The sequence below is a fragment of the Symphalangus syndactylus genome, chromosome 11 (assembly GCF_028878055.3).
Source record: "Symphalangus syndactylus isolate Jambi chromosome 11, NHGRI_mSymSyn1-v2.1_pri, whole genome shotgun sequence".
Taxonomy (NCBI): Eukaryota; Metazoa; Chordata; class Mammalia; order Primates; family Hylobatidae; genus Symphalangus; species Symphalangus syndactylus.
The window spans coordinates 36,311,238-36,336,850 of NC_072433.2; the positions used below are offsets into that span (position 1 = coordinate 36,311,238).

A 25,613-nucleotide genomic window follows, 5' to 3' on the forward strand; every position below is an offset into this window, starting at 1 on the left:
CAGACATCTAGAGGCAGCCTCCTTTTAAGCTCCCTGGGCAAGGTTCTCCAGACACCTGAGGCCCAGGTGTCTCTGGGGCAGGGGCATGCATTCCATGGGTGGGTGTTGGGATCCTTGGTCCCTCACTGCTTTAGGCCTATTCCTCTGAGACACCTGGACAGTAGCTGGATGTGGAGGTATTTTCACTTCTCAGGATTTTGGCTGTTCAGGTGGCCTATTGTTTTGTTTTGTATATGTGGTCTAGAGCAGTGGTTCTCACACATTAGTGTGCATCAGAATCACCTAGCCTGTTAAAACACACTTTTCTGCTGGAAACCCCCAGAAATTCTGATTTCATAGGTCCGAGTAGGGCAGGGAATTTGCATTTCTAACAAGTTTCAAGGTGATGGGAAGCTTCTGGTCCAGGGACTACACTTTGAGAAGCCCTGGTGTAAAAAGGTACAGATGTGAAAACCAGAGGGGGGACAGCTCCTCCCCAGAGGAGGCACTGGGCAACTTCTCTTGTCCCTGCCTGGCACAGCTGAGGCCTGTAATTGGGGATTCCGACAGATCAGTGACTCAACCGCTGCACAGGCCCGAAGGGCAGAGGTGAGGGGGTGGAGGCTGGGTGGGGGGAGCAATGAAGGGGAATGAAGTTTGGGCTTGAGGGCAAAGTCTCAGGGGGACCCAGAATGGGAGAACTGGATGTTTTGAGGGTGGAGAGGAGACCAGGGAAGACAGAGGCGCTGGTGCGGCTACTTGAGGAGGGGTAGCAGAGGAGGTCACTGTGGGACTGGGAGAGCTGGGCTGTGAGGGCCCAGAGAGTCATGATCGGGTTAGGGGAGCAATGGGTGTGTATGTGATTCCTGAAGAAGTGAAGGGGTTGAGATGTGGGGGTCTGGGAGCTGATGTGGAGTTCAGCTTTCAGGGGCTGAGAGGCGATGTGGGCTTTGGGGCCCAGGGAGGGGCGGTGGGAATGAGCTGGGGGTACCGGGGGCGACCTGAAGCGGGTGCGGGAGTGCCAGGGCGCCAGGGCAGAATCGCGTGTCCCGCGGCTCGGAGGAATACGGCGGGGGCCGGCCGCCAGGGCGGGGCAGGGGGCGGGGCGCAGCGGCGAGACCAGGCGGAGGAGGTAGCGGAGCGAAGTCCCAGCCCCAGCCCCGGCCCGAGCCCGATCCCGAGCCCTGCGGCCGCGCCTCCCTCACCGTACCCGCCTGGAGCCCGGCGCCGCCGCCGCCCTGCCGCCCCCGCCAGCCGCGCCGTGACGCGGGCATGAGCCTGCTCCGCGGCCCCGCTGAGCAGGCGCTCCTGGCCCGGGCCTCGGCGCCCAGGTAAATTGGGGGGCGCGAGGCAGGGAGGGGGACATAGGCCGCCCAGAGCCTGCGAGAGCCTCGGCGACTCCCTCCCCTGAGGACCCTCAGTCACTTACTGAACCTGAGGACGCTCCGTCCCATGGGACCTTCCTACTCTCGGGTGGGGGACTTAGAGACCCGCCCCCCAAAAGCCAGTGCCTGGGCCCTGAAACTCCCTGCGCTCTCTCCACCCGCAGCTTTCCTCTCCGGGGGAGCCCAGGTCGCGAGCTGACCTCACCCTCACCCACACAAACCTCATCCGAGCAACCCAGGCCCTGCGCTCCCGGGCCTGCCAGCCGGAAGGGGCATAATCCAGCCCCTGGCAGCTCGCAACCTTCTCTCTGCCTTCCTGCTCCTCCCCGGGGCCTCCTGTTCTCTCAACTCCTCCAAATTCCAAGAGATGATATTCTGTACCCCAGCTGGCACCCACTGCCGACCCCCTCCTGCGTATGGGGTTTCTCCCCACAGCCCAAACTCATGGCCAGCTGCCTTCTGTCCTTGACTTTCTCCATTGGCCCCCAAGGTCCTGTCCACCTTCTCCCCCATGGCCCGCAAGGCCCTAGATCCAGTTACATGCTTTGTATTACTGAAAAGGGGCATGAGCCGAGGCTGGGCACCTGGGTGATGTGGCAGAGCAGGGGCTCCCAAGCCATGGGGACACGTCAGTTGCTGGGGTGCTTCCGCTTGGATGGAGGGTGTGGGTTGGAGGGGTCTGATGGCCAGGGCAGCGAGGGGCCTGGCAGCAGCTCTAGGAGACTCCACTTGGGCAGTGTGGGGTGGGCTTGCTTAGGGCGGGTTCTTTCCTGGACCCTTTCAGAGGGATGTGGCGCTGGTACAGGCTCTTCCTGCCCCTGCCCCCAACTCTGATCCCAGGAGCTGTGCCTCCTCTCCCCAGTTGCTTGCCTTGCCGTGCTGGTACTGGTTACTCCCAACACTTCCCTCCTGGGCAGGGCAGCAGGGCTGGGCATGACCTCACCCCACAACCCTGGCCAAGGTGGGGCCACCCAACTAGGCCTGGCCTCGGTGTCAGCAGCACGCTCTTCCCTGAGGCAGCTCTGAACCACACTGCGGGGCTTGGGCGCAGCTGGTTCTCCAGTAACAACAGCCTGCTGGCCATGCCAGTCAGCTCTGAGACCCAGGAGCTGGGAGCCCACTGTGGCTCACGCACCTCTAGAAGCTGAGCCAGGTCCAGCCAGATGGAGGCTGGTGGTGGTGGAAGAAAGGATGGGGAGGAGGACAGGTCCTGGAGAGAATTACGCGTTCAGCCCCCAAATATTGAGCATCTCCTCCCCACCGGGCACCATTCTGGGACCTGGGATAGAGCTGTTAACTAGACAGATGAGGCCGAGCCACCAGGGAGCTGACATTCCAGATGTCTCTCTGTGGCCAGAAACAAATGGACAGATGTAAGAACAAGAAAATCCCATGGTGGTGTGCGATGAAGACAGCTGCACCTGATGTTGTGAGAGAGGCTGACTAGTGGGGGTCCTTTGGTGACGGTAGTCAGGGAAGGCCTCCTGGAGGAGGTGGATGAAGCAGTGGAATGAACCATGAGCATGTGAGGAAACAGTGTTGTAGCTGGGAAACAGCTAGTGCAGTGGTCCCTCGAGGGAGGGGGTTTGGCATGTTGAGGGGTGAGCAGGGGACCCAGGAGAACCAGAGTGGTAATGGGGCCACAGCATTACTCTCCTGGCTTAGGGTCTGGGAGACCGTGGCTGTTCAGATGCCCCCTCCTTCTGCCGTCCCTGTCTGCCTAGGTGTGTATTTGGTCTGTCTTTGCCATCCATCTTGATGGGACTCACCATGTTGCGGCTGGTGGCCCCTATGTGGATCTGTTGGGAGCACTCCCAGCCGGCCCCTGATAACAATCTGGGAGTGGGGTGGGGGCAGAGCAGCAGGTGATGGGAAATGGCCCTGGTGCTGGAGAGAATCCCACAGATCCGATCTTCGCCGTCGGGTGGAGACAGCCAGACGACACTGAGATGGTGTCCAGGTAGTGCTGTTCCTGCAGCCCTGATAAGATCCGATCTGTCAGGGGCGGGGAGGCCCAGCCAGGCAGGCAGCCGCCCGCTCGGTCGCTGGTTGCCAGCCTCAGCGAGTAGTGTTTGTTCTGGAGCCAAAGCCTCCAGGCAGAATCCAGGTGCGAGAGGGAGTGCTCAGCATGGCTGCCCCGTGGGGCAGGTGGGCAGTGAGGGCCCTGGGAGTCTCCCTGCTCCCCCCACCCCAGGACACCTGCCCTTCCCCGGGAGAGGAGCATTTTGGAGCTGGCTCTCCCTGCGCGGAAGCCTGTGGTGGCCTGGTACCAGGCAGGTACTGTCCCTGCGTAAGCAGCAGTGTTGGTAGCAGGCTGGGAGGTGAGATGCGGGGGGCCCTTACTCCCCTCCTCCCTCACTGGAACCCTGAGAGGAGCTGCTGGACACCCTGCTTAGCTGGGAGCTTGGAGTTCAGTGTTGGGGAAGGACCCAAGACCTCAGGTCCTCTCGAAGCAGCAAGCATTCTTCCTGCTGCAGGCCTGTGAGGCTGGTGGTGGCTCAGGAGTGATGGGGACAAGGGCCTGAGGGACAAACAGGGCAGGGGCTACTTCAACCCAATTCCCGGCCTGCCTAGCCTCAGCTGCCCTCCACTTTTTTTTTTTTTTTTTTTTTTTTGAGACGGAGTCTTGCTCTGTCGCCCAGGCTGGAGTGCAGTGGCGCAATCTCGGCTCCACCACGCCCGGCTAATTTTTTGTATTTTTTTAGTGGAGACGGGGTTTCACTGTGGTCTCGATCTCCTGACCTCGTGATCCGCCCGCCTCGGCCTCCCAAAGTGCTGGGATTACAAGCGTGAGCCACCGCGCCCGGCCCTCCACTTTTTATATTTTTTTAATTGATTTTTTTGAAATTTTTTAGAAACAGAGTCTCACTCTATCACCCAGGCTGGAGTGCAGTGGCTTGATCATAGCTCACTGCTACCTGGAATTCCTGAGCTCAAGTGATCCTCCCACCTCAGCCTCCCCAGTAGCTGTGACTACAGGCACGTGCCACATGCCCAGCTTATTTTTTCATTTTTTGTAGAGACGGGGTCTCTCTGTGTTGCCGGGTCTGGTCTTGAACTCCTGGCCCCAAGTGATCCTCCCACTTTGGCCTCCCAAAATGTTGGGATTACAGGTGTGAGCCACAGTGCCTGGTCTGCCCTTCACTTCTTGCTGTCCTATTGGGCCTTCACAGGCTCAGCTTGGGGGCTGCTTCGCTTGCTTAACGCAGTGCATTCCTTCTGGAGGATGGTGAGTTGGTTCTGGGCCCCCCTCACCACTTGACCCCACTGCCTGTCAAATTTGTGGGTCCACCTATTGGCCCTGACCTTTCCCTCCTCCCCTTCCCAACCCCTCTTTGCCACACCATTTTGGGTCCTAAGTTAGGTCTTGCTCTTGCAAACATCATTAAGGACTAAGTGTGGCCAGGGGTCCCTGTGACTCAGGGCCGGAGTGAGCTGGCAGGACTTTGGCACCCAGCCTTTCCCGTGAAGGTCACTCTTCCCGCTGGGGACCTGGGGTATGGGACAGGGTGGGGCCTATGGACAGATGCAGCAGGAGCACTCCTGAGAGCTTGGGGCCACAGTCCCTGGTGGGGCAACACTGGGAAGGAGCAGGCTGGCTTCTGGTGGTTTCACCGCCCTGTCTGGGCAGCAACTCTTGAAGAAAACTATATATATATATATACATACACACAGCCCTTGGAGTTTTCAAGGCAGAAGCTCTGGCCAGGCACGGTTACTCACACCTGTAATCTCAGCACTTAGGGAGGCCAAGCCTTGTGGATCACTTGACCCCAGGAGTTCAAGACCAGCCTGGGCAACATGGTGAAAACCCATCTCTAGGGGCTGGGCGCAGTGGCTCACGCCTGTAATCCCGGCGCTTTGGGAGGCCGAGGTGGGTGGATCACAAGGTCAGGAAATCGAGACCATCCTGGCTAACACGGTGAAACCCCGTCTGTACTAAAAATATAAAACAATTAGCCGGGTATGGTGGCGGGCACCTGTAGTCTCAGCTACTCGGGAGGCTGAGGGAGGAGAATGGCGTGAACCCGGGAGGTGGAGCTTGCAGTGAGCCGAGATCGGGCCACTGCACTCCAGCCTGAGCAACAGAGTGAGACTCTATCTCAAAAAAAAACAAAGAACAAAAAAAAACAAACAAAAACCCCATCTCTACAAACAAGTTTTTAAAAATTAGCTGGGCATGGTGGTATGTACCTGCAGTCCCAGCTATTCAGGAGGCTGAGGTGGGTGGATCACTTGAGCCTGGGTGGTTGAGGCTGCAGTAAGCCGTGATGGCACCCCTGCACTCCAGCCTGGGTGACAGAGCAGGACCCTGTCTCAAAAGAAGAAAAAGAAGGCTGGGCGCGGTGGCTCACGCCTGTAATCCCAGCACCTTGGGAGGCAGAGGCAGGCGGATCATGAGGTCAGGAGATCGAGACCATCCTGGCTAACACGGTGGAACCCCGTCTCTACTAAAAATACAGAAAATTAGCCAGGTGTGGTGGTGGGAGCCTGTAGTCCCAACTACTCGGGAAGCTGAGGCAGGAGAATGGCGTGAACCCAGGAGACGGAGGTTGCAGTGAGCCGAGATCGCGCCACTGCACTGCACTCCAGCCTGGGCGACAGAGGGAGACTCCGTCTCAAAAAAGAAAAGAGGAAAAAGTAAAAGGGTAGAAGCTCTGTGTCCCAAGTGGGCAAGCAGGTGCCTCATGAATTCATTTCCTCATTTAAAGTAGGTAGATTTATTCTCATTTTTTTCCAATGGGGAAATTGAGGCACAGGGTCCTAAGTGGCTTGCCCAGGACCACACAGCCAGCTGGATTCACACTCCGGGCTGTGCTATGTCTGGGCTATGTTGGATGAACCTGGGGGTCCAGTGGCTTCCTGTGGGCGTGTTCTGACTGGGGGCTTCCACACTGTAGACCCACAGCCAGTGATCAGCCTGCTAATCATCTTGGAGGGGAACTCCTGAGCTGGTCCTTGCTCTGGGGAGAAGGCAGCCCCAGAGGCAGACGGTGAAGACAGAGCTGAGAAAATTGACCCATCTCTGGCTGCCAGAGCCCAGGTGTGGCAGAGCTGTTGGGGATCAGTTGCCAGTAAGGGGACCCCAGACCAGACCTTATAGGAGGAAAGTAGACCGCCTAACTGTGGGAGGGTCTTGGACCCCAGGGAGCTGGGATAGAGGCAGTGAATGGGCAGGAGTGGAATTGAGGGGCTATCCGGGTGCAAGTGGGATAGGGGCACATTACCCTCTCTGTCCCTCCCTTGTTTGCGTGTGCCCACTGGGGTAGTCCCATCTGTTCCTTGTTAGGCACTCAACAGACAGGCCTCCAGGACATTAATTAATGCCAAGCTGCTGGCACAACCAGCAGCATGCTTCTCCCAGGGCCCCGTTCTGGCAGCACAGATACCCAGCTGACCCCAGAAATGCTGCTCCATTCCCACCCAGTGATCCTGAAGACACAGGGGCCACATTGCTGGCATAACCCTGCCCCCGAGGCTGGATGGCAGGGAAGGCTTAGGTGGTGGCAGGCAGCCAGAGATGGCAGCAGGATGCTCCCCCCACAGACTGGTCTCCATCACCACCCTGGACCTTCTCCTTCATCCCTGGCTCTGCCCCAGGCCTGCTGTGTGACCTTAGTCATGTAGCTTACCCTCTCTGGGCAACTTTCTTTCCCCATTTATAAAACTAAGGGGTTAGACTGGGTCATCACTGAAGTCTCCCTCTGAGTCTGAGTCTTTGTTTTCTGTAGATCTGCCTGATTTGAGGTGGCTCTGCTGGTACCCCCATTTCCTGCTCCATATTTACCTCCCCTTGGTGTCCCACATTGTCTCCTGCATGTCTTGTTGCCCAGGCCCTGGCTGGTTCTCCTATAATTAACTCCTGCCCATGCTCAGGACATGGAGGCCCTGCTTGGCTTGGCCAGACCCAGTGGCCTGTTGGGGCCCGGGCCCCACCCTCACAGACTGGCCGGCATTCCCAACCCCAGGGCCAGGGCAAGGCGTCTGCTCCCACAGTGGCTACCTCCAGCCGGCCCAGCACATTCCTCAGGCTTATCTGGGGGCCCGCCCCACTGGACTCTGCCCTCCCACCCAGGAAGCAGCACCCAGAGCTATGTGCGGAAGAGTTGCAGGGCCTGGGAACAGGCCCTGCGTGAGCTCAAGGTAGTGATTCTTAGCCTGGGGCTGGAGAGAAACAGAGGACCGGGTGGGGCAGGAGGGCAGAGGGGTTTGTGGGGGCTGCTGAGCTGACCAGGCAAATTGTCTTTAACATTGCAGAGCATAGGGTTCACTCAGACACCCAGGAGTCATCTCCTGGGACCCTCCTCCCCCATCTCTGGGAAGCGCTTCCCCGCTACCCCTGGGAGTTCTTGTACCCAGGAAGGGGCTTTTGTTCTTGGCAAGTTGCCCTAAATTTGCACCAGAGTTATCACAGCTGATGGGGCCACGAGCCCAAAATGCTGAGGGACAGCAGCTCCCTGCCACTTCCCTTCCTGGATCCCCACCTCCACAGTAGGAGCCGGAGCCAGTCCTCCCAGGAAGGGGTTAACTGCCAGCCCCAGCCGTGAGGGAGGGGACTGGGCTGGACCATTTTCCTCACTGCTGCCTCCACCTCGGTTTTCCTGAATGGTTCTGTCGTCCTGGGGTGGGGAGGGAAGGGAAGGAAGAAGGGCGGGAGGAAGGAGGGAGGGAGGAGGGAGGGAGGAGGAGTGTGGGAAGAGGAAGGAAAAAAGAGCGAGACAGCGAGAGGAAGAGAAAGATGTCACTGTCTCTAATCTCCCTGTCATTTTTATTTCCAGCAGGCGAGGGGCAAAGGAGCTGCTAGAACAATGCTGAGGCGGGTGAGGTGAGGAGCAGCCCCTCGCGGCAGCCCGACAGAGTGTCTGGAACAGGTGATTGGAGGAGCCGGAGACCCAGGCACCTGGGCATCCTTCCCCTCGCCTCTGCCAGGCCCTGCGCCCCTAAAAGGTGGGAATACCATGGCGACCAATTTCAGCGACATCGTCAAGCAAGGCTACGTGAAGATGAAGAGCAGGAAGCTCGGGGTGAGTGACCCTGAGCTGCGGAGGGGCCCTGCCGAGGGATGGGGGCCTGAGGACTCGGTCCCAGGCTTGGAGGCATGGCGTGTGGGGCACGCGGCTGCCCTCCGGCTGCTGGGCATCGTGCATCTGTGGTCTTGGGGCTCCTCGCCAGCGTGCTGCCTGGCATGTGCCTGGGCTGGGTTCTGCCTGCTGCAGCCCCCGCCCCAGAGGGCTGGCTGGCATCCCAACAGCTGGGCCAGCGGTGGTGATGGTGGCAGCAATGGTGGCCACCGATGGGCAGGCGGCTCCCCTGCTATTGTTGAAGTTATCACCACAGCAGCAGGAGGAGCGGCTGGCAAGGCCGGGCTGTGTCTGAGCTGAGAAGCAGCGTCTCACTTCCCCTGGCCTCCTCTCCCTTCCGTTTGCCCCCCGCCCCCGGCCTCCCCTCACCTCTCCTGGCCTCTTTTCTTTTAGGTCATCCTCCCCCCTTGCTTCTGACTGCTTTCCATGTGCAGATATTTAGTAAATTTTTGGTTGTCGAGTTTAATGTTAAAGAAGTGTTTGAAAAGGGGAGTGGTTGGCTGGGGGAGATGGGGTGGTGTGAGGCACTGAAGCTGATATTTATGTGGTTTCCAAATGAGAACTTTGGGCAGAATGGTCCAGTGCTCTGGGACAGGCTGCTTCCCTCCAAGTTGTTGGCAGGTGACTCTGTGCTTGCTTGGTGCTTGGCCCTGAACTGGGGGCTTGGAGGGGCTACGGAGAAGAGGTCTTACTGGGCATGCATCCTGTCCTACCCCCTGTAGACCCCCAACTGGTGAAGACCCCTCAGAAGACAGGAGCAGAGGGGATCAACTTCATGATCTCAGCGAGGCTATCTGAAAGCTGCCTCTATTCCTCTGCCAGGCCCCCCTGCCAAAGACAGGTCTGGCGGCTGCCCCTTCCCCTGTAGGAAGGACAGCCCTGGTGACTGAGGTCACTCAAGTCTTCTGTTTGACCCAGGACTCCTGTCCCTCTCTCCCTTCTCTCTCCCATTGCCTTGAAGGGGGCGGGTCGGCTCAGGCTGCTCAAGGATCCCTGGCTCAGCCTGAGTGGGGTGGGGGGCATGCGGAGTGGGATAGGGATCTGCCACCCAGCTTCCCTACCTGGGTACCAGACAGAGCAGGGCTGGCCTTGGAAAAGGTGGTTCTGGCCTCACTTCCCCTCCTGTGCCTCCCTGCCCTGGGGCTCAACCTAGTTGAGACTGGGCCCTGGCAGCCATGGGCTACTTTGCTCTTCCTCTGAAAGAGGGATCAGCCCACTGACTTGGAGCACAGAACAAAGAGAGAAGCTGAGGCTGAGGTAGGGAGGCCAAGGAGGCAGAGGCTTCGCTTCTAACATCACTCCTCATTCCTATGGCCTCAGACTTAGCAGGTCCCCAGGGGCCAGCTGGGCTGAGGCCTTGCCCAGGGCAGAGCGTGCCAGGAAGGCACCAGCCACAAGGGCAGCCACTTGGGCTCAGTATCAAACCTGTTCCAGAGGGAGACTGAGTGGCTGACAGGTGGGCACAGCCCGGATGGGGAGGTGGGATGCAGCCGGGCCCTATCCATGCAGGGAATTCTCTTCCCTCTAAAGCCAGGAGCCTCACTTCCCCTGGTGTGAGAGGCTGTGGTCCCTCCCCAGCAGCCATTCTCATCTCAGCCCACAGAGGTGAGGGGGGAGGGGCTGAAAGAGATCAGGAGCCGGCTCTCCTACCTGCCAGGGCCTTTCTCCCGTGGCAGAGCTGTGGCAGAGTGTTTCTGAAGCACTGATCAAAGCCCTGTAAGAAGTGGGAAGGAGGGCTCTTGAGCGCGTGGCTCCCTGGGGCTGTGAATGTGTATCCTGTAACCAGGCAACCGGCATGCTCAGGCCCCCAGGCCTTCTGCCCCTGAAGCTGTGGGCTGCATGGAGCCCACCCTGGCAGGGTGTGTCTGGGTCGGCAGCATCCATCCATTCATCCATCCATTCATTCACGGTTCCTTCATGTGGTCATTCACTTGTTTAGCATGGCTGTTAATGATGCTACCAGGATATGAGTGAGGATTCCGTGGATAAAATTCAGTGTCTGTCTTAAAGGAGCGCTGCAGCTGAGAGCTGAGGGCTGCTGTGGTTTAGGTGGGTAGAACAGGGGCCAAGCCAGGGTCAGGGGCGCAGGAGCAGACATGCCTCCTAGGGTCCCAGATACGAGCCAGAAATGGCCTGGCTCTGAGTGGTATCTTGAAATGGGGGCTGCCTAGGGCCACTGCACCCTGGGACCCTGCCTGCCAAGGACCTAGTTTACCCATGGCACAGTAGGGCCGAGGAGGGGGTGGGGCCCAGTGGTCCCCGGCCTCCTCTGCTGTGCTCTCGGCCGCCACTCAGTCTCCCTACTGTTCCCAGTAAGAGGAACACCAGAGATGCCTGGGGAACAGGCTCTGCCGGGCTTTTGGAGTGCCCGCTGCAAGGAGTAGGTAAACCCCAGCCACAGACTTTGGGCAGAAAAAAGCCTAGGCAGGAGGGAGGGGTCGTGCAAGGGCAGCTCTGGCCGGTGGCTGGGGCCAACCTCCCCTTCACCCCACATGAATGATAGGCCGGTCTGTCCCTTCAATCCTACAGTGGTCACTCCCCTCCCCTCCCCTCCCCACCCCCTTGGGGGAGTCCCTGAAGCTACAGAGAATGTAGGTGGTTTAAGGTACAGGGGCCTCAGCAGTGGCCAGGACCAGGAGGGAAGGCACCATACTGTGGGAGGAGCCTCAGATTCCTAGCTCCGCCCCTTTACCTCAAACAGCTTTGGGTTCCCAGCTGGAACAGGGCCCCTTACACTTCAGGGTTGGTAAGAGAATGAAAAGAGAGGGTGAGTGAAAGCCCCAGGAGACAAGAGTGGGGGTTACCTACGTAAAGACCCTCACCTGACTCAGAGAACTAGGGGCACGGGGATGTACAGGTGGGCAGGGGGCAAGGGTCTAATTCCTACCCCCAGGAGACCCCTCTGTTGTGGCTGGCACTGCCCGAGCCCTGGCCAGATCCTGCAGTGGGCTGTGAGGGTCTGCCCTGGATCTAGACTGTCTGCTGCAAATACCAGCATCACCATTCCTTAGTGTTTTGATGCCTCCCTTTCCCCATCTATAAAATGGGGATGCTAACAGAACTGATCTCAGGGAGTGGCCCTGAGACTGTGCAGTGCTAATAACAGGTGTGAGCAGGAAGCACTCAGGAACGTTGGCTACTCACACTGAACTCAGCAGTGCACACAGTACATGGCAGGTCAGGAGAGCACCCTTTGTGGAACAGCGTTTTGGAGCCAGCCAAGAAGTCAATGACTTTGCAATTTGGGGAGGAGGCTTCTCTCCCAGGGAGGTGACACTGCTGGTGACTCCCACCCCTGGTGTCCCCAGGCTGGTGCTCCAGGGATGGCTGTGCAGCACCACCCCCTGTGGCAGGCAGGGGTGGCTGCAGGGCCGTGCTGGTGGGGTGGGAGTGGTCCAGGGAGGCCTGACCCCGTCATCTCGCTCCACAGATCTACCGGAGGTGCTGGCTAGTGTTCCGGAAATCCTCCAGCAAGGGGCCCCAGCGGCTGGAGAAGTATCCAGATGAGAAGTCGGTGTGCCTTCGGGGCTGCCCCAAGGTTAGGAGGCCTGGGCCCTAGCTCCCCCAAGTGGCAGGGCTGTGGGGGATGGAGAGAGAGAGAGAGGGAGAGAGGGAGAGAGAGAGAGAGGGAGAGAGGGAGAGAGAGAGAGAGGGGAGAGAGAGAGAGAGAGGGGGGAGAGAGGGAGAGGAGAGAGAGAGGGAGAGAGGGGGAGAGGGGGAGGGGGGGAGAGAAAGAGAGAGAGAGAGAGAGAGAGATATGCACTGGCCTGGCTAAGTCCCTTGTGGATGCTGTCCCAGGTGACCGAGATCAGCAACGTCAAGTGTGTCACGCGGCTCCCCAAGGAGACCAAGCGGCAGGCAGTGGCCATCATATTCACTGATGACTCGGCACGTACCTTCACCTGCGACTCAGGTGAGGCGCGAGTATGGGCCTCCATCTGCCTCCCCTGGGGTGGTCGTGGTCAGAGGTCCAGCTAGGAGCAGGCAGAGCAGGGCTAACCCTGGGTGGAGATGGTGGTGTGGTGCGTGTGGGGTTGGGGGTGCTTTCAGGGAGCAGGCCCTCAGGGTTGAGGCAGGACAGGCAGGCAGAACCCACTGTCCTTACCCTCCCTGCTGTGCATGGTGGCATAAGTCAGGCTGGGCAGATGGGGTGGGCTACCGGGCTCTGGAGCCGCATGATGAAGTAGCATTTTCTTCAGAGCTGGAGGCAGAGGAGTGGTACAAGACACTATCTGTGGAGTGTCTGGGGTCCCGCCTCAACGACATCAGTCTGGGAGAACCTGACCTCCTGGCCCCAGGGGTGCAGTGTGAACAGACAGGTGAGGCCGGGCCCTGGCCCTGGGGGTAGGGAGGGGGAGGAGGAAGAGGAGAGGAAGGGAGGGAGGAAGTCCCCATCTGGGGCAACTCTGGGCCCACTTGTCCACCCTCCCCCACTCCAGATCGCTTCAATGTCTTCCTGCTGCCCTGCCCCAACCTGGACGTGTATGGCGAGTGCAAGCTGCAGATCACCCACGAGAACATCTACCTCTGGGACATCCACAACCCCCGTGTGAAGCTCGTCTCGTGGCCCCTCTGCTCACTGCGTCGCTATGGCCGGGATGCCACACGCTTTACCTTCGAGGCTGGCCGGTAGGACCCTCTCGCCTCCCAGCCCTGTCCCACCATGGTGTGATGGTGGCTGCCATTCACTCTGTGTTGGGCACTGTGCTAGGGGCTTAGTTTACTTATTGGCCTAGCAATCCCAAGGGGGAATGTAATGTTCCCATTTTACAGACGAAGAAATGAAATGGAGGCTCAGAGGAGTAACTTGCCCACAGCATGCAGGTCAAGTGAAGCTATTTACCAAAAGTCATATACTACTTTGGCTTAAGTCAAATGCGGGTTCAGGCACGTATTACTTCTGCGACTGTGGATCTGAGTCTGGGTTTCGGGGATAATAAAGTACCTAACCTCCTAGAATTATAGTGAAGACTGGGTATCCCCTCGCTTGAACTCTGGAGTCAGTCTGCCTAGACTGAAATTCCATCTAATCCTCTGCAGAACCTTGGTTGAGTTAGCTTCTGTATGCCTCAGTTTCCTCATCTGTAAAATGGTTTGGGAAAATGCATAACAATGAGGAAACCATTAATGGTACAAAGACCAGAGGGAGGTGGTACGGAAAACTGAATGGGTTAATTCTTATAATGCATTTCAAGCACCAGCTGGTATAGAATATGCTCAGCACATTTGCACCGTGTGGTCAGACCCCCAGACCACAGCCCTGCCTGTCCTCCCGGCCTGGAATGCAGCCACAGCTTGCAGTTGCAGGAAAGCCTAACTAATCACATGCATGTCTGTGATAGGTCCCCACCATCTTGCCCTCTGTGCTATCTGTGTCCCCAGGATGTGTGATGCTGGGGAAGGACTCTATACCTTCCAGACCCAAGAGGGGGAGCAGATTTACCAGCGCGTCCACAGTGCCACCCTGGCCATCGCAGAGCAGCACAAGCGGGTCCTGCTGGAAATGGAGAAGAACGTGAGGGTGAGGCAGCGGGCATCAGTCCAGGGTACGGGGGGAGGGGGGAGGGGGGAACGGGCGGGCAGGCAGGGCCAAGTGCCTGGGGTACACAGTAGAGGCAGGTAGGGTCTTGGGGTGGCTGCTCAGGGATACTGTAAGCCACTAATGGGAGTGACCCCTTCCTTTGCCCCACAGCTGTTGAACAAGGGCACAGAACATTACTCGTATCCCTGCACACCCACAACCATGCTGCCGCGCAGTGCCTACTGGCACCACATCACGGGTTCCCAGAACATCGCCGAAGCCTCCAGCTATGCTGGTGAGTCGCTTCCATGCCCCACACCCACCTGCCAGGAGGCTCTGTGGAGGATGAGGCCTATTGGGCAGGGGTCTTTCGACCTAGCTCTGAGTTCTGAGCCTGCTTCTGTGCCCACAGGTGAGGGGTATGGGGCAGCCCAGGCCAGCTCGGAAACAGACCTCCTCAACAGATTCATCCTGCTAAAGCCAAAGCCCAGCCAGGGGGACAGCAGCGAGGCCAAGACCCCATCCCAGTGACCACAGTGCTGGCGAGCACCGATGACTGCTGGGGGCTGCCTGCTGCGGGGCTGGCTGCAGTGTACCGTGGACAGCCTCAGGGGGCTGTCGGCCAAGAGCCTGGAGAAAGGGAGCAAGCTGCCCCTCCTTGCCCCCAAGGATGAGGCAGGACTGAGGCAAAGGGCTGGCCACACCACCTGAGCATGTGTGAGGGGTTGCAGCTACCGTGGGACTATATACTGTTAATGATTTTAATATATATGGCTTATGACATACTCTGTATCAATGAGATCCCCTCACCCTCACCCCATCCTTCCCCACCAATACACACACATTTTTTAATCCCATGACCAGGCCACGGTCAAGGCTGTTTTTGAGTATGAGGGCAGTCGTGTCCATCCTCCATGGCACAGCCCTCCTGCTGCCAGGACCTGCTTGAACTACCAGGGCCAGAGGAGGGGGATAATCAGAGCTTGAGGCTGGCACTCTGACTGCTGGCTTTTCCCAAACAGCCCAAGGGCCGGAACAGCAGGTGGCTTCTCAGTTCCTCTGGGCCTGGAGTGACACAGGAAGGATCTGCGCTTCCACTGTGCTGCTTGCCAGCCTTGCAGTTGGAGTTTTAAGCAGAGGTGACATCTGGTTGACGCCTCAGGTGAAAATCTGGTTTTAAAATGTAACTTCTGCACAGGCTCCTTCCTGCTTTGTAGGCTGGGTAGATGCCCTCGGGGTAGGGGTGCTGATTACCTCAGCCATGTGGAGGAAGGCTGGAGCTTGTTCCTGCCCCAGGGCCAGGCCAGGAGGGAAGGCCGCAGCAGGACTGCTGTGGGGAGCACCCCTGCTGCCCCCCTCTCACTGACCAGGGGTGGACAATGCCCAAGCAGAGGGAGCCCCCTGGCCCTGTTTGGCCACCCTCTGGCCAGCCAAAAGCACTCTGAAACCAAGACCTTCCCATTTCCTCCTCCCCACATGGTGCTGAGGCTCCCTGCTGTAATGCAATTAAAGCAATTGATTTTCTAGTGCTGGTATTTGTTGACTACCAAGCAGAAGGGCTATCTTTCTATTCACGTCAAACCTTTGGTTGTGTGGGGTTTTTTGTTGTTGTTTTTTGGGTTTTGTTTTTTAATACTTTAGGGTCCTGGTTTGTGGGAACAGACTTTCTTGTAAATAACCACTATTTGAGTTGTGGCAGGAGGATGATAAAGCACTCGGCCCCTCCCAAAGGAGCCCTTGAGCTAGGGAGGTGGCGCAGTCAGCCTCGCTGTCAACGTGACCCGGGGAGTGACCACCCAGAGGGATGAGCTAGCCTGTAGAGGGGAACTGGGGTCCAAAGGTCTTTGGGGAGGGTGGCAGAGCTGGCTGGCTCAGCTAAGTGGCACGATGACGCATGAAGGAGATTATGTTGTGCTCTTTATTGCCAAAAATAAACACTTTTAAAAAGACAACTTCTGTTAATCAATAAATATCCTTTCCTTTCTGTACTAGATCTCTGGTTTTCTCCAGGCTGCCTAATTAACTGCTTTGTGCATGTTCCTATCTGGAGACAGTGCTGAGGGGTTAGGGCCAGAGCCTTCGTTAAGGAGAAATGAAATACTCCTCCTGTGTATGTGGGAGGGGCCCTTGCTCCTGCGGCTGCTTCCACCCCCACCCCCACCCCCACCAAACTAAATGATCAGGCCATTGGAGGTGAAGGGGTTCATAACTGCTGGACAGAGAATGAAATATCATGTTTATTTGGTGGGGAGAGGACAGCCAGGGTCTAATGCTATTCCAAAAGGTTACTTCTCACATTAGGGACACCTGGGAATTTGAAGTGCTAGCAGGCCAGCCCTGGGGCAAGGACTGGAAGGGTTTATAGGCCCCTTGAATAAAGGCTGTGGCACTTGATCCTAACACCAGACATCTAAGGTACAACTGAAAATGACTCATTTTGGACAGAAAGGGTTTAGAGTAAAGAGCTGGACTAACCAGGAGAGAAGTCTAGTTGGTTCCCTACAGGTGCACTGGAAACAGTCCAGCAGGGACCTTCTGGGATCTGGGGAGCACTGCTGCCAATTATTAACAGCAGTCAGGGCCAGTAAAGACCTATCCTGCCTAAACACCACTGCATCCCTGGTAATCTATCTGTGACCCGCTTCTAGTTGGTACTGATGTCCTGCCAAGAAGCTCAACCAACAGTAGACTAGATTCTCAGAAACTAGAAGAGTCTGAAGAGAGACCCCCATATCCAGCTGCTGGCCTGAATCTCCGTTTTTGCTGAAGCAGGCAAGCTGCAGTTAATTTATGGTTAGCACATCACTCTGGATCTCGTGGCTTAATTGAGTTTGTAAATCACTCAGTTTCTTCTTCAATCCGGAGAGGGCTGACAGGACAATGGTTTCAGGACGCAGAGAGCCACAGGACTCCACGTTGTAGTAAAACCTAGGAGGCAAGAGTCCAGTGAGCGCACTGCGAGGCAGGCTGGCCGACCCGAGCTCTGGCCATGGACAACCCTTCCTCCTTCCAGGTCTTGGCTCTGTTTCCACATGGAACTTGACCTTGGGCCAGGGCTAACTTCCTTTCATGTAAAACCTCTTACATAGGGTAGTTTCAACACACTTTGCAAAACCTCAAGGAGGCTACAACTACCTCATAAGGTACCTGTGAAAATCCTAAAGTTCTGTATGTATGCATGCCCCCTGAGGAGAGAGTGGAAAACCAAGTGAGCAGTGACCAGTGACAGACCTTTCACAGTCACCCTGTGGAACTGGGGTCCAAATCTCTGCCCCTAGTGTTGACCTGAAGAATCTCTTCTTTGGGGGCTGAAAATCAGAATAGGAACCACCTGGATAACTGGAGGGTCCTCTTTGTCAGTGACCAAAAGGGGGCTGACAACCTGCCCCTGGGATGTGCACATACCACAGGTCTAGTTTAGCAGTCAGCAGCCCCTCCTCAGCTTATGAGAACTGCGAGGTGGGGGAGAGGGACTGCCTAACTCACGGCCTGAACCAAAACCATCCCTTCTTACACACTTCACCTTCCCATGTCCGACCAGGCTCTTACCTTTCTGGCTTGCCGTTGGGGTCATAGGGAGCCTGCGACTCATCCTCATCCAGCTCCGAGTACTCACTCTTTGGCCTGAGGTCAAACACAGGTCAGCACAAGGTTGCCACTGCTCCTTTTGAGGCACCCAAGTTCCTAGACAGCCTGCCACATCTCAGTCAACAACAGCCATTTCTATGCCACACCCATCCCAAATGCCTGCCATCACCCCTAAGGGGAACATACCATTCCTCGGGCTTGGGGTACACTGTGTGCCTCAGGGCATTGTCTGGATCATATTCAAAAGCCACCCCTGCAGTAGGGTTCCACTTGGCATGCTCCTTGCCAAAGCCCTTTTTGGCATAGGCTCGAAGTCTCAGCTCCTGGCCCTTTCTCAACTTGACGATGAGGATGTCTGCAGGGAGAGGCACAAGTCAGTCAAGGGCCAGGAGAGACATGGTTCTCCAAATTCTGACTTGGAGTGCCACTGCAAGACCACACACATCTGGAAAAATGGTCTAAAGCCAATTTTTGAGGAGACCAGGCAGCAAGAGAGACTGTGTCTGGTCCCTCCTTTCCGCTGGCCCACACGGTGACAGGTCAGGAAGACTTACCATCCTGCTCCACGTAGTCATTGGGGTCATTATCTCGGTTCCGGGACGTCACCTGTAGGGAGTCCACCAGGCATTCATTAGCTGCTCACCTCCCCAGTCACCTCCTCTGGCATCCATATCCCAGCACCTCTAGACTGCAATCTGTCAAGCAGGGAACGAACACCTGACAAGATGGTGGCACAGATGCCCCCAGGCCTCCAACCCCCACTTCAGGGTGTGGTGATAGCCTCAGGCAAAACAATTCCATGGCCTTTAAAAGAGTCCCTGGGTGATAGAGGGCGCGCAGCACCAACGATGCTAACGATGCCCAAGAAGAATCCAGAATTAGCACTTCTAGGGATCAGATTAAATCAGAGGGTAACAGGGAAAGTCAACATTTTCTAAGGATCAACGCCGGTCTGGTCCACTTGGAGCCAGCAAGAGAAGAGAAAAGATCCCAGGGAAAAGAGGATGCTCTCCTGCACTGACCGGAATGACCCGGGGGCTGTTGGAGATGAGGTCTCGAGACGTGACATGTCGCGTCTGGTCTTCATTGCATCGCACATCGAGGGTGAACTCCACTGAGCACTCGGGGCAGAACTCCTCACATGTGCAGTCCTAAGGCAGGAAGGGAAGCAGGAATGAGTCAACAGGGAGATGGCAACTCCTGCCTTGGCTCCTTGTCTTGGCTTCCTGCATCTAATGGCCAGTTCCTTAAGTTTCTTCACCTGTAAAAAGGGGTTCACCAGTATCCAGGTTCTTGTGGGCTGTGACAATCTGGTATACCATTCTCACGGACTGCCCAAGTTTAGAGACAACTTATACATACATTGGCACCCACATTTCCCTCCCACTCCCACCAGCTGCCAGGCCACCTCTGGGGACACACTGCTAACATCTCCCTCTGGCCCTTGAACTACTCTTCCTCAGAGAACCAAGGCTATGAGGCAGAGGAGGATGTTTTCACACTCTATAGTTCAGCTTCCCAAGAACTAAGAGGACCAGCTTGGGAATGTAACCATCATTTAAAATAAAACCACCAAGGAACGGAAAAAAGTACCTTTCAAGTTCTAGACTACTCACCTTTTCTAAAAAATCCTTTCTATTATGGAAAATTTCGTACATATACACAAATAGAGAAGCATGTAAGAAACTGCCATCCCATAACCATCAACCACCTTCCATAATTATTAACATTTTGCCATTCTTAAAACAACTGACTCATTCCCATGTTAGGGACTATTAATTGCAGTTTCACTTCAGGCAAGAAGACAGTTACTAGGATGCAATCAAGCAAGCTGTTCTCTCCCTCATACCAGTGAGGAAAACCCAAAACTCTTTTGATGTTTGCATGATGAGGAAGAAGCAGCAGCTAGAGGTCCCACCTGGGTCGTCTGCAGTCACACACAGGTGAGGTAGGAGGGCAACCCAGACCCTTGAGACAGAATCACTTTTAGAAATATGAAATGGGGCTGGGCACAGTGGCTCATGCCTGTAATCCCAGCACTTTGGGAGGCTGAGGTGGGAGGATTGCTTGAGCCCAAGAGTTCGAGACCAGCCTGGACAATATGGCAAGACCCTGTCTCTGCAAAAAATACAAGAAAATTGTATTTTTTGGGTGTGGTGGTGCACAGCACCTGTAGTCTCAGCTACTTGGGAGGCTGAAGCAGGAGAATCATTTGAGCCCAGAGGCTGAGGTCGCAGTGAGCCAAGATCATGCCACTGCTCTCTAGCCTGGGTGACAGAGCGAGACCTGTCTGAAAAAAATAGAAAAATAAAGAAATATGAAATGAGAGAATCAAAATGTAATGCAAGATAAAAATATGAAAAGTTATTTAACCTAAAAAAAATGTACTGAAAGGAGAGGAGTCTGTTTGAGATGAAAAGAGACTAAAGTGCTATGAGGACCAAATGAGTCTTCACTGGATCAAGACTGACCCACAAACAAACAGAAAAACAATAAAGGAAATTTGGGGAAAAACTAGGAAAATCTGAATATTGATATTACAGATTAATGCTAACTTTCTTAGGCACAATAAAAGTGTGGTTACATAGGAAACTATTCTTATTAGGAAATGCATACTGAAGTACTTGCAAGTGTTAGGATGTCTGCAACTTTCACACAGTTCAGCAAAAATAACAACATGTATATGAAAAATAAGGCAAATGTAAAATATTAATTGGTAACTATAGGTGAAAAGTAAAGTGTATTATTTTAGTTTTTCAACTTTTCTACAGATTTTCAGAAAAAGCCAGAGAGAGAGAGAGAGAGACCATGCCATCTTTGTGCAATAAATACTAGAAAAAACTTTAATGAAAGGAACTGCTAGGTGATAGAGCATGCGTATCTTTATGTAAGATATCGCCAAATTGCTCTTAATTGGTTGTACAACTGTCCCCACCAATATCTATGTTTTATTTATTAAAAAACAAAAATCTGGAGATCTGAAACAAATAGGGCAAAATGTTAAAATGTGACAACGTAGTATTAGGTGGAAGCATGAGTATTTATTACACTAGCTCCATGCTTTTCTGTGCTTGAATATTTCTTTCTTCTTTTTCTTCTCTTTTTTTTTTTTTTTGAGATGGAGTCTCGCTTTGTTGCCCAGGCTGGAGTACAGTGGCACAATCTCGGCTCACTGCAAGCTCCGCCTCCCGGGTTCATGCCATTCTCCTGCCTCAGCCTCCCGACTAGCTGGGACTACTTGGGAGCGGGACCACGCTCGGCTAATATTTTGTATTTTTAGTAGAGACAGGGTTTCACCGTGTTAGCCAGGATGGTCTCGATCTCCTGACCTCGTGATAAACCCGCCTCAGCCTCCCAAAGTGCTGGGATTACAGGCGTGAGCCACCGCACCCAGCTGAGTATTTTTTAAAAAATACACACATATTTATAAGATAAATCAAATTAGCCATCACAAAAATGACATGGCCCTTGAGAATTTAGAAAATGGACTGATTCTGGATCACCCAAAGCCATCAAGAGGGAGTAGCCTTAAGCTGCTGTGTAATGCAGCCTAGTGAAAGGATGAAGGTAACCTACTCCTATCCCACTCTCTCCAAACTCTGAAGTCCTGTTAACATGCCATCAGGGAGCAAACACGACCAGGAGGAAGGGGGTGAGACACTAAGAGTGTGGCCATGTTTAAGCAGCATCACCTGCGAAGGAGGGGACAGCATGAATCTGCAGAAACCAGGACTAGTCACCCAGGAACTGCTCTTGTGAGACAGCTCCCATTCCCTCTGCTCCTTGCCTACCCCAACCTTCTGTTGACTCTCCTGTAGCATCCTAAGGCCCCTGCTACTGGGAAGAGATGCTTTGGAAGGAAGAACCTCCACTCTAAGTATAAATGGGCATTCTGGTGGAGCTGCCCAACAACACTCCCTGATGTTCTGCGTGCTAATCAATCTGAAGCCCCATCAGAACCAAGGACCAAGACCTGCCCAGGCTCTAGACAACATCTCCATATTGTTGTTCCAGAACTACAACACTGTGCAAGCTGGATGCCAAATGTCAGGAAAAATCCCTTTGAGAACCAAAGCCTCCCCACCAAACCTCACATTCCACCCAATCACACAACATACCCGAGAGTACTGCAGCTTGTCCACAATGTCATCACTAATGAGGGGAATTAATCCTGTGAAAAACAGAAAAGCACTTTAAAGAAAACCAAACAGCCAAGCCAAAATGAGAACCCAGAAGCCTTCTGGGGGTGAGGCTGGAAGGAGGCCCCCTCCTGACACTAGGCACAATACCCTCCCTTTAACCTTCTAATAAAAGGAGTACTCACCAAGCCTGTGAGCGATGAATTCATCATGAAGGACTGAGGAATTGGCATCAATCTGAACCCAGTCAATGGCTAAAAAATGAAAGAAGCAGACATGGAGTTTAGCCATCAAATTTACCTACAGACTTAAGGCAGTGGTTCTCAAGATTTAGGAATCACCTGACACTAAACTGCAGATCGCTGGGCTGATTCCACAGCATTAGAGTGGGGCCCAGGAACTTGCATTTTAATAAGACCCACACACATCACACCTCACCTCCCTGCCCAGGTGAATTTAATGCAGGGGGCTCCCGGCTTCACAGAAAACACTGACTTACAGAATATTGTAAGAGTGGAAACGTGTTTATTTGAGCTGAGTATTTCCATGAGAAGCACTTAAATCTGCTACCTGTGCCACCACTAAATCCAAGAACATGAACTATTTGAGCACTTCAAAGTCAGGGAAAACCTCACAGAAGTAACACAGACTTATGGGCCATACCTCATTTTAGGATATAATGACTGGACTGCCCAACTTAGCACTTTTTAAACACTCAATCAACAAATGTTTACCAAATTCTTTTAATGCGCAAAGTATACTAAATATAGAACCCAATCCCTAGCAGCAATGAGCTGGTAGAAGGGTAAAGACTGTATTATCGATCACACACTCTTGACTTAAACACACATTTATTCATTCATAAACATTTGCATGGAACCAACTAAATCCAGGAATCAAATGGCACTGGAGCCCAACTGCCAAATGAGGGACACAGACACTAGGAACAGCAGTCGAAAGAGGACCTCCACCTGCTCTGTCCTGCTATGCTTCCCATTGCTTCCCCAGCCCAAGCCAACTGAGAGAACCCTGACCCAAGTTTTTCTGCCTCTTTAATCCCCCGGCCCTTCCCTCCAGCACACCCTTCCCCTCCTCGCTGTACAGGTTAAGATCCTCTGTGCCTCCTGAAAACTAAGCCTTGCCCGCCCTCTATGCTACAGGTGTGACACTCCCTCCCTTTCAACTCCTCTCTCACAAAACTCTGTTCAGACTTCCCTGAAGACACTTGTCATAGGGTGCCTTGTGTCATATTTGTGTAGCTATGTCTATACCTCAAGCTTCAGAAATTCCTTCATGCAGGTCCTGGGATGTCTTTGTATTCCTAGCATGGGTGCTCAATACTATTTGTAGAACTGAATTTGTCGGGAAAGAGGCATTTAGACTCAGAATGGCAGGGCTGCATCACGAAGTACAACTCCCTCACCTGACTCCTGATGAAACTGAGGTCCAGAGGCATGAAGTGCTTAGGCAGGGGGAGGTCCAGCACTCCAAGCTGAATTGAAGAAGTGACTGGGGCGGGGGGGAGTGGGGGGGGTGCTGGTAGTGGACAAACTACAATGTTCTCTTGCCTAATCATTTGGCCTGCTTATTTCCTTAAAAGTCTAAATATTTGATGCCACAGCTATGACTTATATTTATTTTGCCTAACCCAAACTCTCTGAGCTGACTCTCAGAAATGCTTGAAGTATTTCATGCAAGTATAATCAATGCATTAAGCACCTGGAGCAGAGTGGCTGGAACCAGACCAGAAATTGATCTTCCCTCCTCTAAGAGCCAACTGCACCATAACTATGCTTCTCCTGAACTAATGATCAAAGTCTACCTTGCTTTAGTGTTGTCTGTGGATTCATCTCTCGCCTGCAACCTCACTGTGGACTCCATGAGGGCAAAAACCCTGTTCTCTACAGCTTTGCATTCCCAGAGCTTACCACCATGCCTGCCACTTACATGCTCCATAAATGCTGTTGAAGGAATAGATTAATAAAAAAGCCATCTACCAGCACTGAGCACTCACTAAACACAAAGAACTTATATGGATTACCTCACTTAATCCTTAACATTACCCTGATAAGGATCATTAGTGGCCAAATGTTACAGATGAGGAAACTGCAGCACACAGAAGTTTAATAACTTGCCTAAGTTTCACAAAAATAGTAAGTGATGCAGCCATAAGAACGAACGAAATCATGTCCTCTGCAGCAACATGGACGTGGCTGGAAGCCACTATCCACCTTTTTATTTTCTTTTGTTTGAGAAGGAGTCTCACTCTATTGCCCAGGCTAGAGTGCAGTGGCATGATCTCGGCTCACTGCAACCTCCACCTTCTGGGTTCAATCAATTCTGCCTCAGCCTCCCCAGTAGCTGGGATTACAGGTGGGAGCCACCACACCCGGCTAATTTTTGTATTTTTAGTAAAGGCGGGGTTTCCCCATGTTGGCCAGGCTGGTCTCAAACTCCTGGCCTCAGGTGTTCCTCAGTCTTGGCCTCCCAAAGTGCTGGGATTACAGGCGTGAGCCCGGCCTGGAAGCCATATCCTAAGAGAATTAACACAGGAACAGAAAACCAAACACTGCATGGGAGCTAAAACTGGGTACGCATGGACATAAAGATGACAATAAACACGCTGGTGACTACTAGAGCTGGGAGGGAGGCAGTGGGGCTAGGGGTGAAAAACTACCTATTGGGTACTATGCTCACTACCTGGGTGAAAGGATCATTTATACCCCAAACCCCAGCATCACGCACTATACCCAGGCAACAAACCTGCACCAATGTACCCCGACTCCAAAATAAAAGTTTAAAACATTTAAAAAACTTTTGTAACAATAGTAGTGAAAACAGTATTTGAACCCAAGTCTGCACACTGCTAAACCCATGCTTCTCAGCAATGCATACACAGGACAAGGGTGGACCTAAGTGGCCCGTGGGCGCCAGGGAGGCGGCCACTGAGCCAAGGGCACAGGCTATGGTCAAGTCTCCAGCAATGCACTTTTCTCAGCACTACCACCCTCAGCCAGAACCAAGGACTGGAAGGAGCCCCAAGGAGTGTGGGTGGAGAGCGGGGCAGGAACCCGTGGGCCCGGGAACGAGGAAGGGAAGTCGCTTACCTATTACGGGCACCTCAGCGATGAAGACCCTCCGAATCGAATTGGCCACCCTGAAAGATGAAAAGCCAAGGGGCGTGAAGGCGCTGCAGCCTCGACAGGCTGGGCCCGCGCCGCAGGCTCCCAAAGCTAAAGCCCTTGGTGCAGGGGGGCAGCTCTGGAAGGACATCACCCCCACCCCACCCCACTACACCCCCGCCCCCTGCCCCCGGGGCCCCGGCTTGGACCTCCCGGCGCCCCAGAGCCGCCAGCCTCTTCCCTCGGCAGCCTTACGCCAGGTCGGTGTTCTCGATGATGAACTTGACATTCTCGTCAGTGAGCTCCGTGATCCGCACGGTAGGCTGGTTAGCGTACGGCATCGCGGCCACTGGCGACCAGCCTCGGCGACAGCTCCGCGGTGACTGCGCGGCGCCACCGCCAACACCGGAAGTCAGTCAGCGAGACCTCCGCGGCTTCCGCAAAGACGACTCACAGCGCCGCCTGCTGCTCGGAGGCCAGAACCGCCGAGTGTCTTCTACCGTCTCCTGCTTTAAAATGGACCAGATTCAGCTATCTGGGAGGGTAGTTTGGCAAAACACGCATACGTCCTTGACTCAACAGTAACACTTCTAAGAATTCATACTGCAGAAACACTTGCAGTTGTAAACAAAGATACGAGTGCAGGGACGTTCGTGGTAGTACTGTTTGTACTGTCCATTGATAAGAGACCTGGTGAAGTATACACACATGCAATACTATGAAGCCCTTAAAAAGAACTTGTGTATCTATAGGAAAACAAAAGTATATTTTAATATGAACGTATATTTTAGCAAAGT

At 54.3% G+C, this 25,613-nt stretch overlaps 2 protein-coding genes across 21 annotated transcripts; one reads left to right on the forward strand and one right to left on the reverse strand.

Annotated features, from left to right (window-relative positions):
- The first annotated feature begins 36 nt into the window (after positions 1-36).
- On the forward strand, positions 37-15,919 carry DOK4 (docking protein 4). 20 transcript variants are annotated; one of them, XM_063611840.1, is made up of 10 exons: positions 1,120-1,310; positions 6,266-6,408; positions 8,147-8,389; positions 11,877-11,984; positions 12,245-12,359; positions 12,646-12,765; positions 12,886-13,075; positions 13,829-13,967; positions 14,139-14,262; positions 14,380-15,919. In XM_063611840.1, exons 3-10 carry the CDS (start codon positions 8,324-8,326, stop codon positions 14,496-14,498), a joined length of 981 nt encoding a protein of 326 aa, XP_063467910.1. In that variant the 5' UTR covers positions 1,120-1,310; positions 6,266-6,408; positions 8,147-8,323; the 3' UTR covers positions 14,499-15,919. The 20 variants fall into 20 exon arrangements, with proteins under 20 accessions (XP_063467914.1, XP_063467905.1, XP_055089173.1 ...); XM_063611843.1 differs by having other exon boundaries at positions 14,139-14,258; XM_063611844.1 differs by lacking the exons at positions 1,120-1,310; positions 6,266-6,408 and adding an exon at positions 37-588 and having other exon boundaries at positions 14,139-14,258.
- POLR2C (RNA polymerase II subunit C) lies at positions 15,868-25,320 on the reverse strand. Its single transcript, XM_055233214.2, has 9 exons — positions 25,072-25,320; positions 24,802-24,851; positions 21,880-21,948; positions 21,674-21,726; positions 18,578-18,706; positions 18,110-18,161; positions 17,742-17,910; positions 17,517-17,591; positions 15,868-16,895 (listed from the first exon to the last, which is right to left on the reverse strand). Exons 1-9 carry the CDS (start codon positions 25,155-25,157, stop codon positions 16,751-16,753), a joined length of 828 nt encoding a protein of 275 aa, XP_055089189.1. The 5' UTR covers positions 25,158-25,320; the 3' UTR covers positions 15,868-16,750.
- Between the last annotated feature and the right edge of the window lie 293 nt (positions 25,321-25,613).

Excerpts from the sequence above, each read along its gene's own strand:
- POLR2C (XM_055233214.2), bottom strand. The coding sequence starts at position 25,157 with ATGCCGTACGCTAACCAGCCTACCGTGCGGATCACGGAGCTCACTGAC. Across the intron at positions 18,162-18,577 it reads ACAGCCCCCGGGTCATTCCG|GTGACGTCCCGGAACCGAGA; the intron begins GTCAGTGCAGGA and ends GACTCCCTACAG. Across the intron at positions 16,896-17,516 it reads CCCAACGGCAAGCCAGAAAG|GTTTTACTACAACGTGGAGT; the intron begins GTAAGAGCCTGG and ends CTTGCCTCCTAG.
- DOK4 (XM_063611835.1), top strand. The coding sequence starts at position 8,324 with ATGGCGACCAATTTCAGCGACATCGTCAAGCAAGGCTACGTGAAGATG. Across the intron at positions 12,360-12,645 it reads TACCTTCACCTGCGACTCAG|AGCTGGAGGCAGAGGAGTGG; the intron begins GTGAGGCGCGAG and ends CATTTTCTTCAG. Across the intron at positions 13,968-14,138 it reads AAATGGAGAAGAACGTGAGG|CTGTTGAACAAGGGCACAGA; the intron begins GTGAGGCAGCGG and ends TTTGCCCCACAG.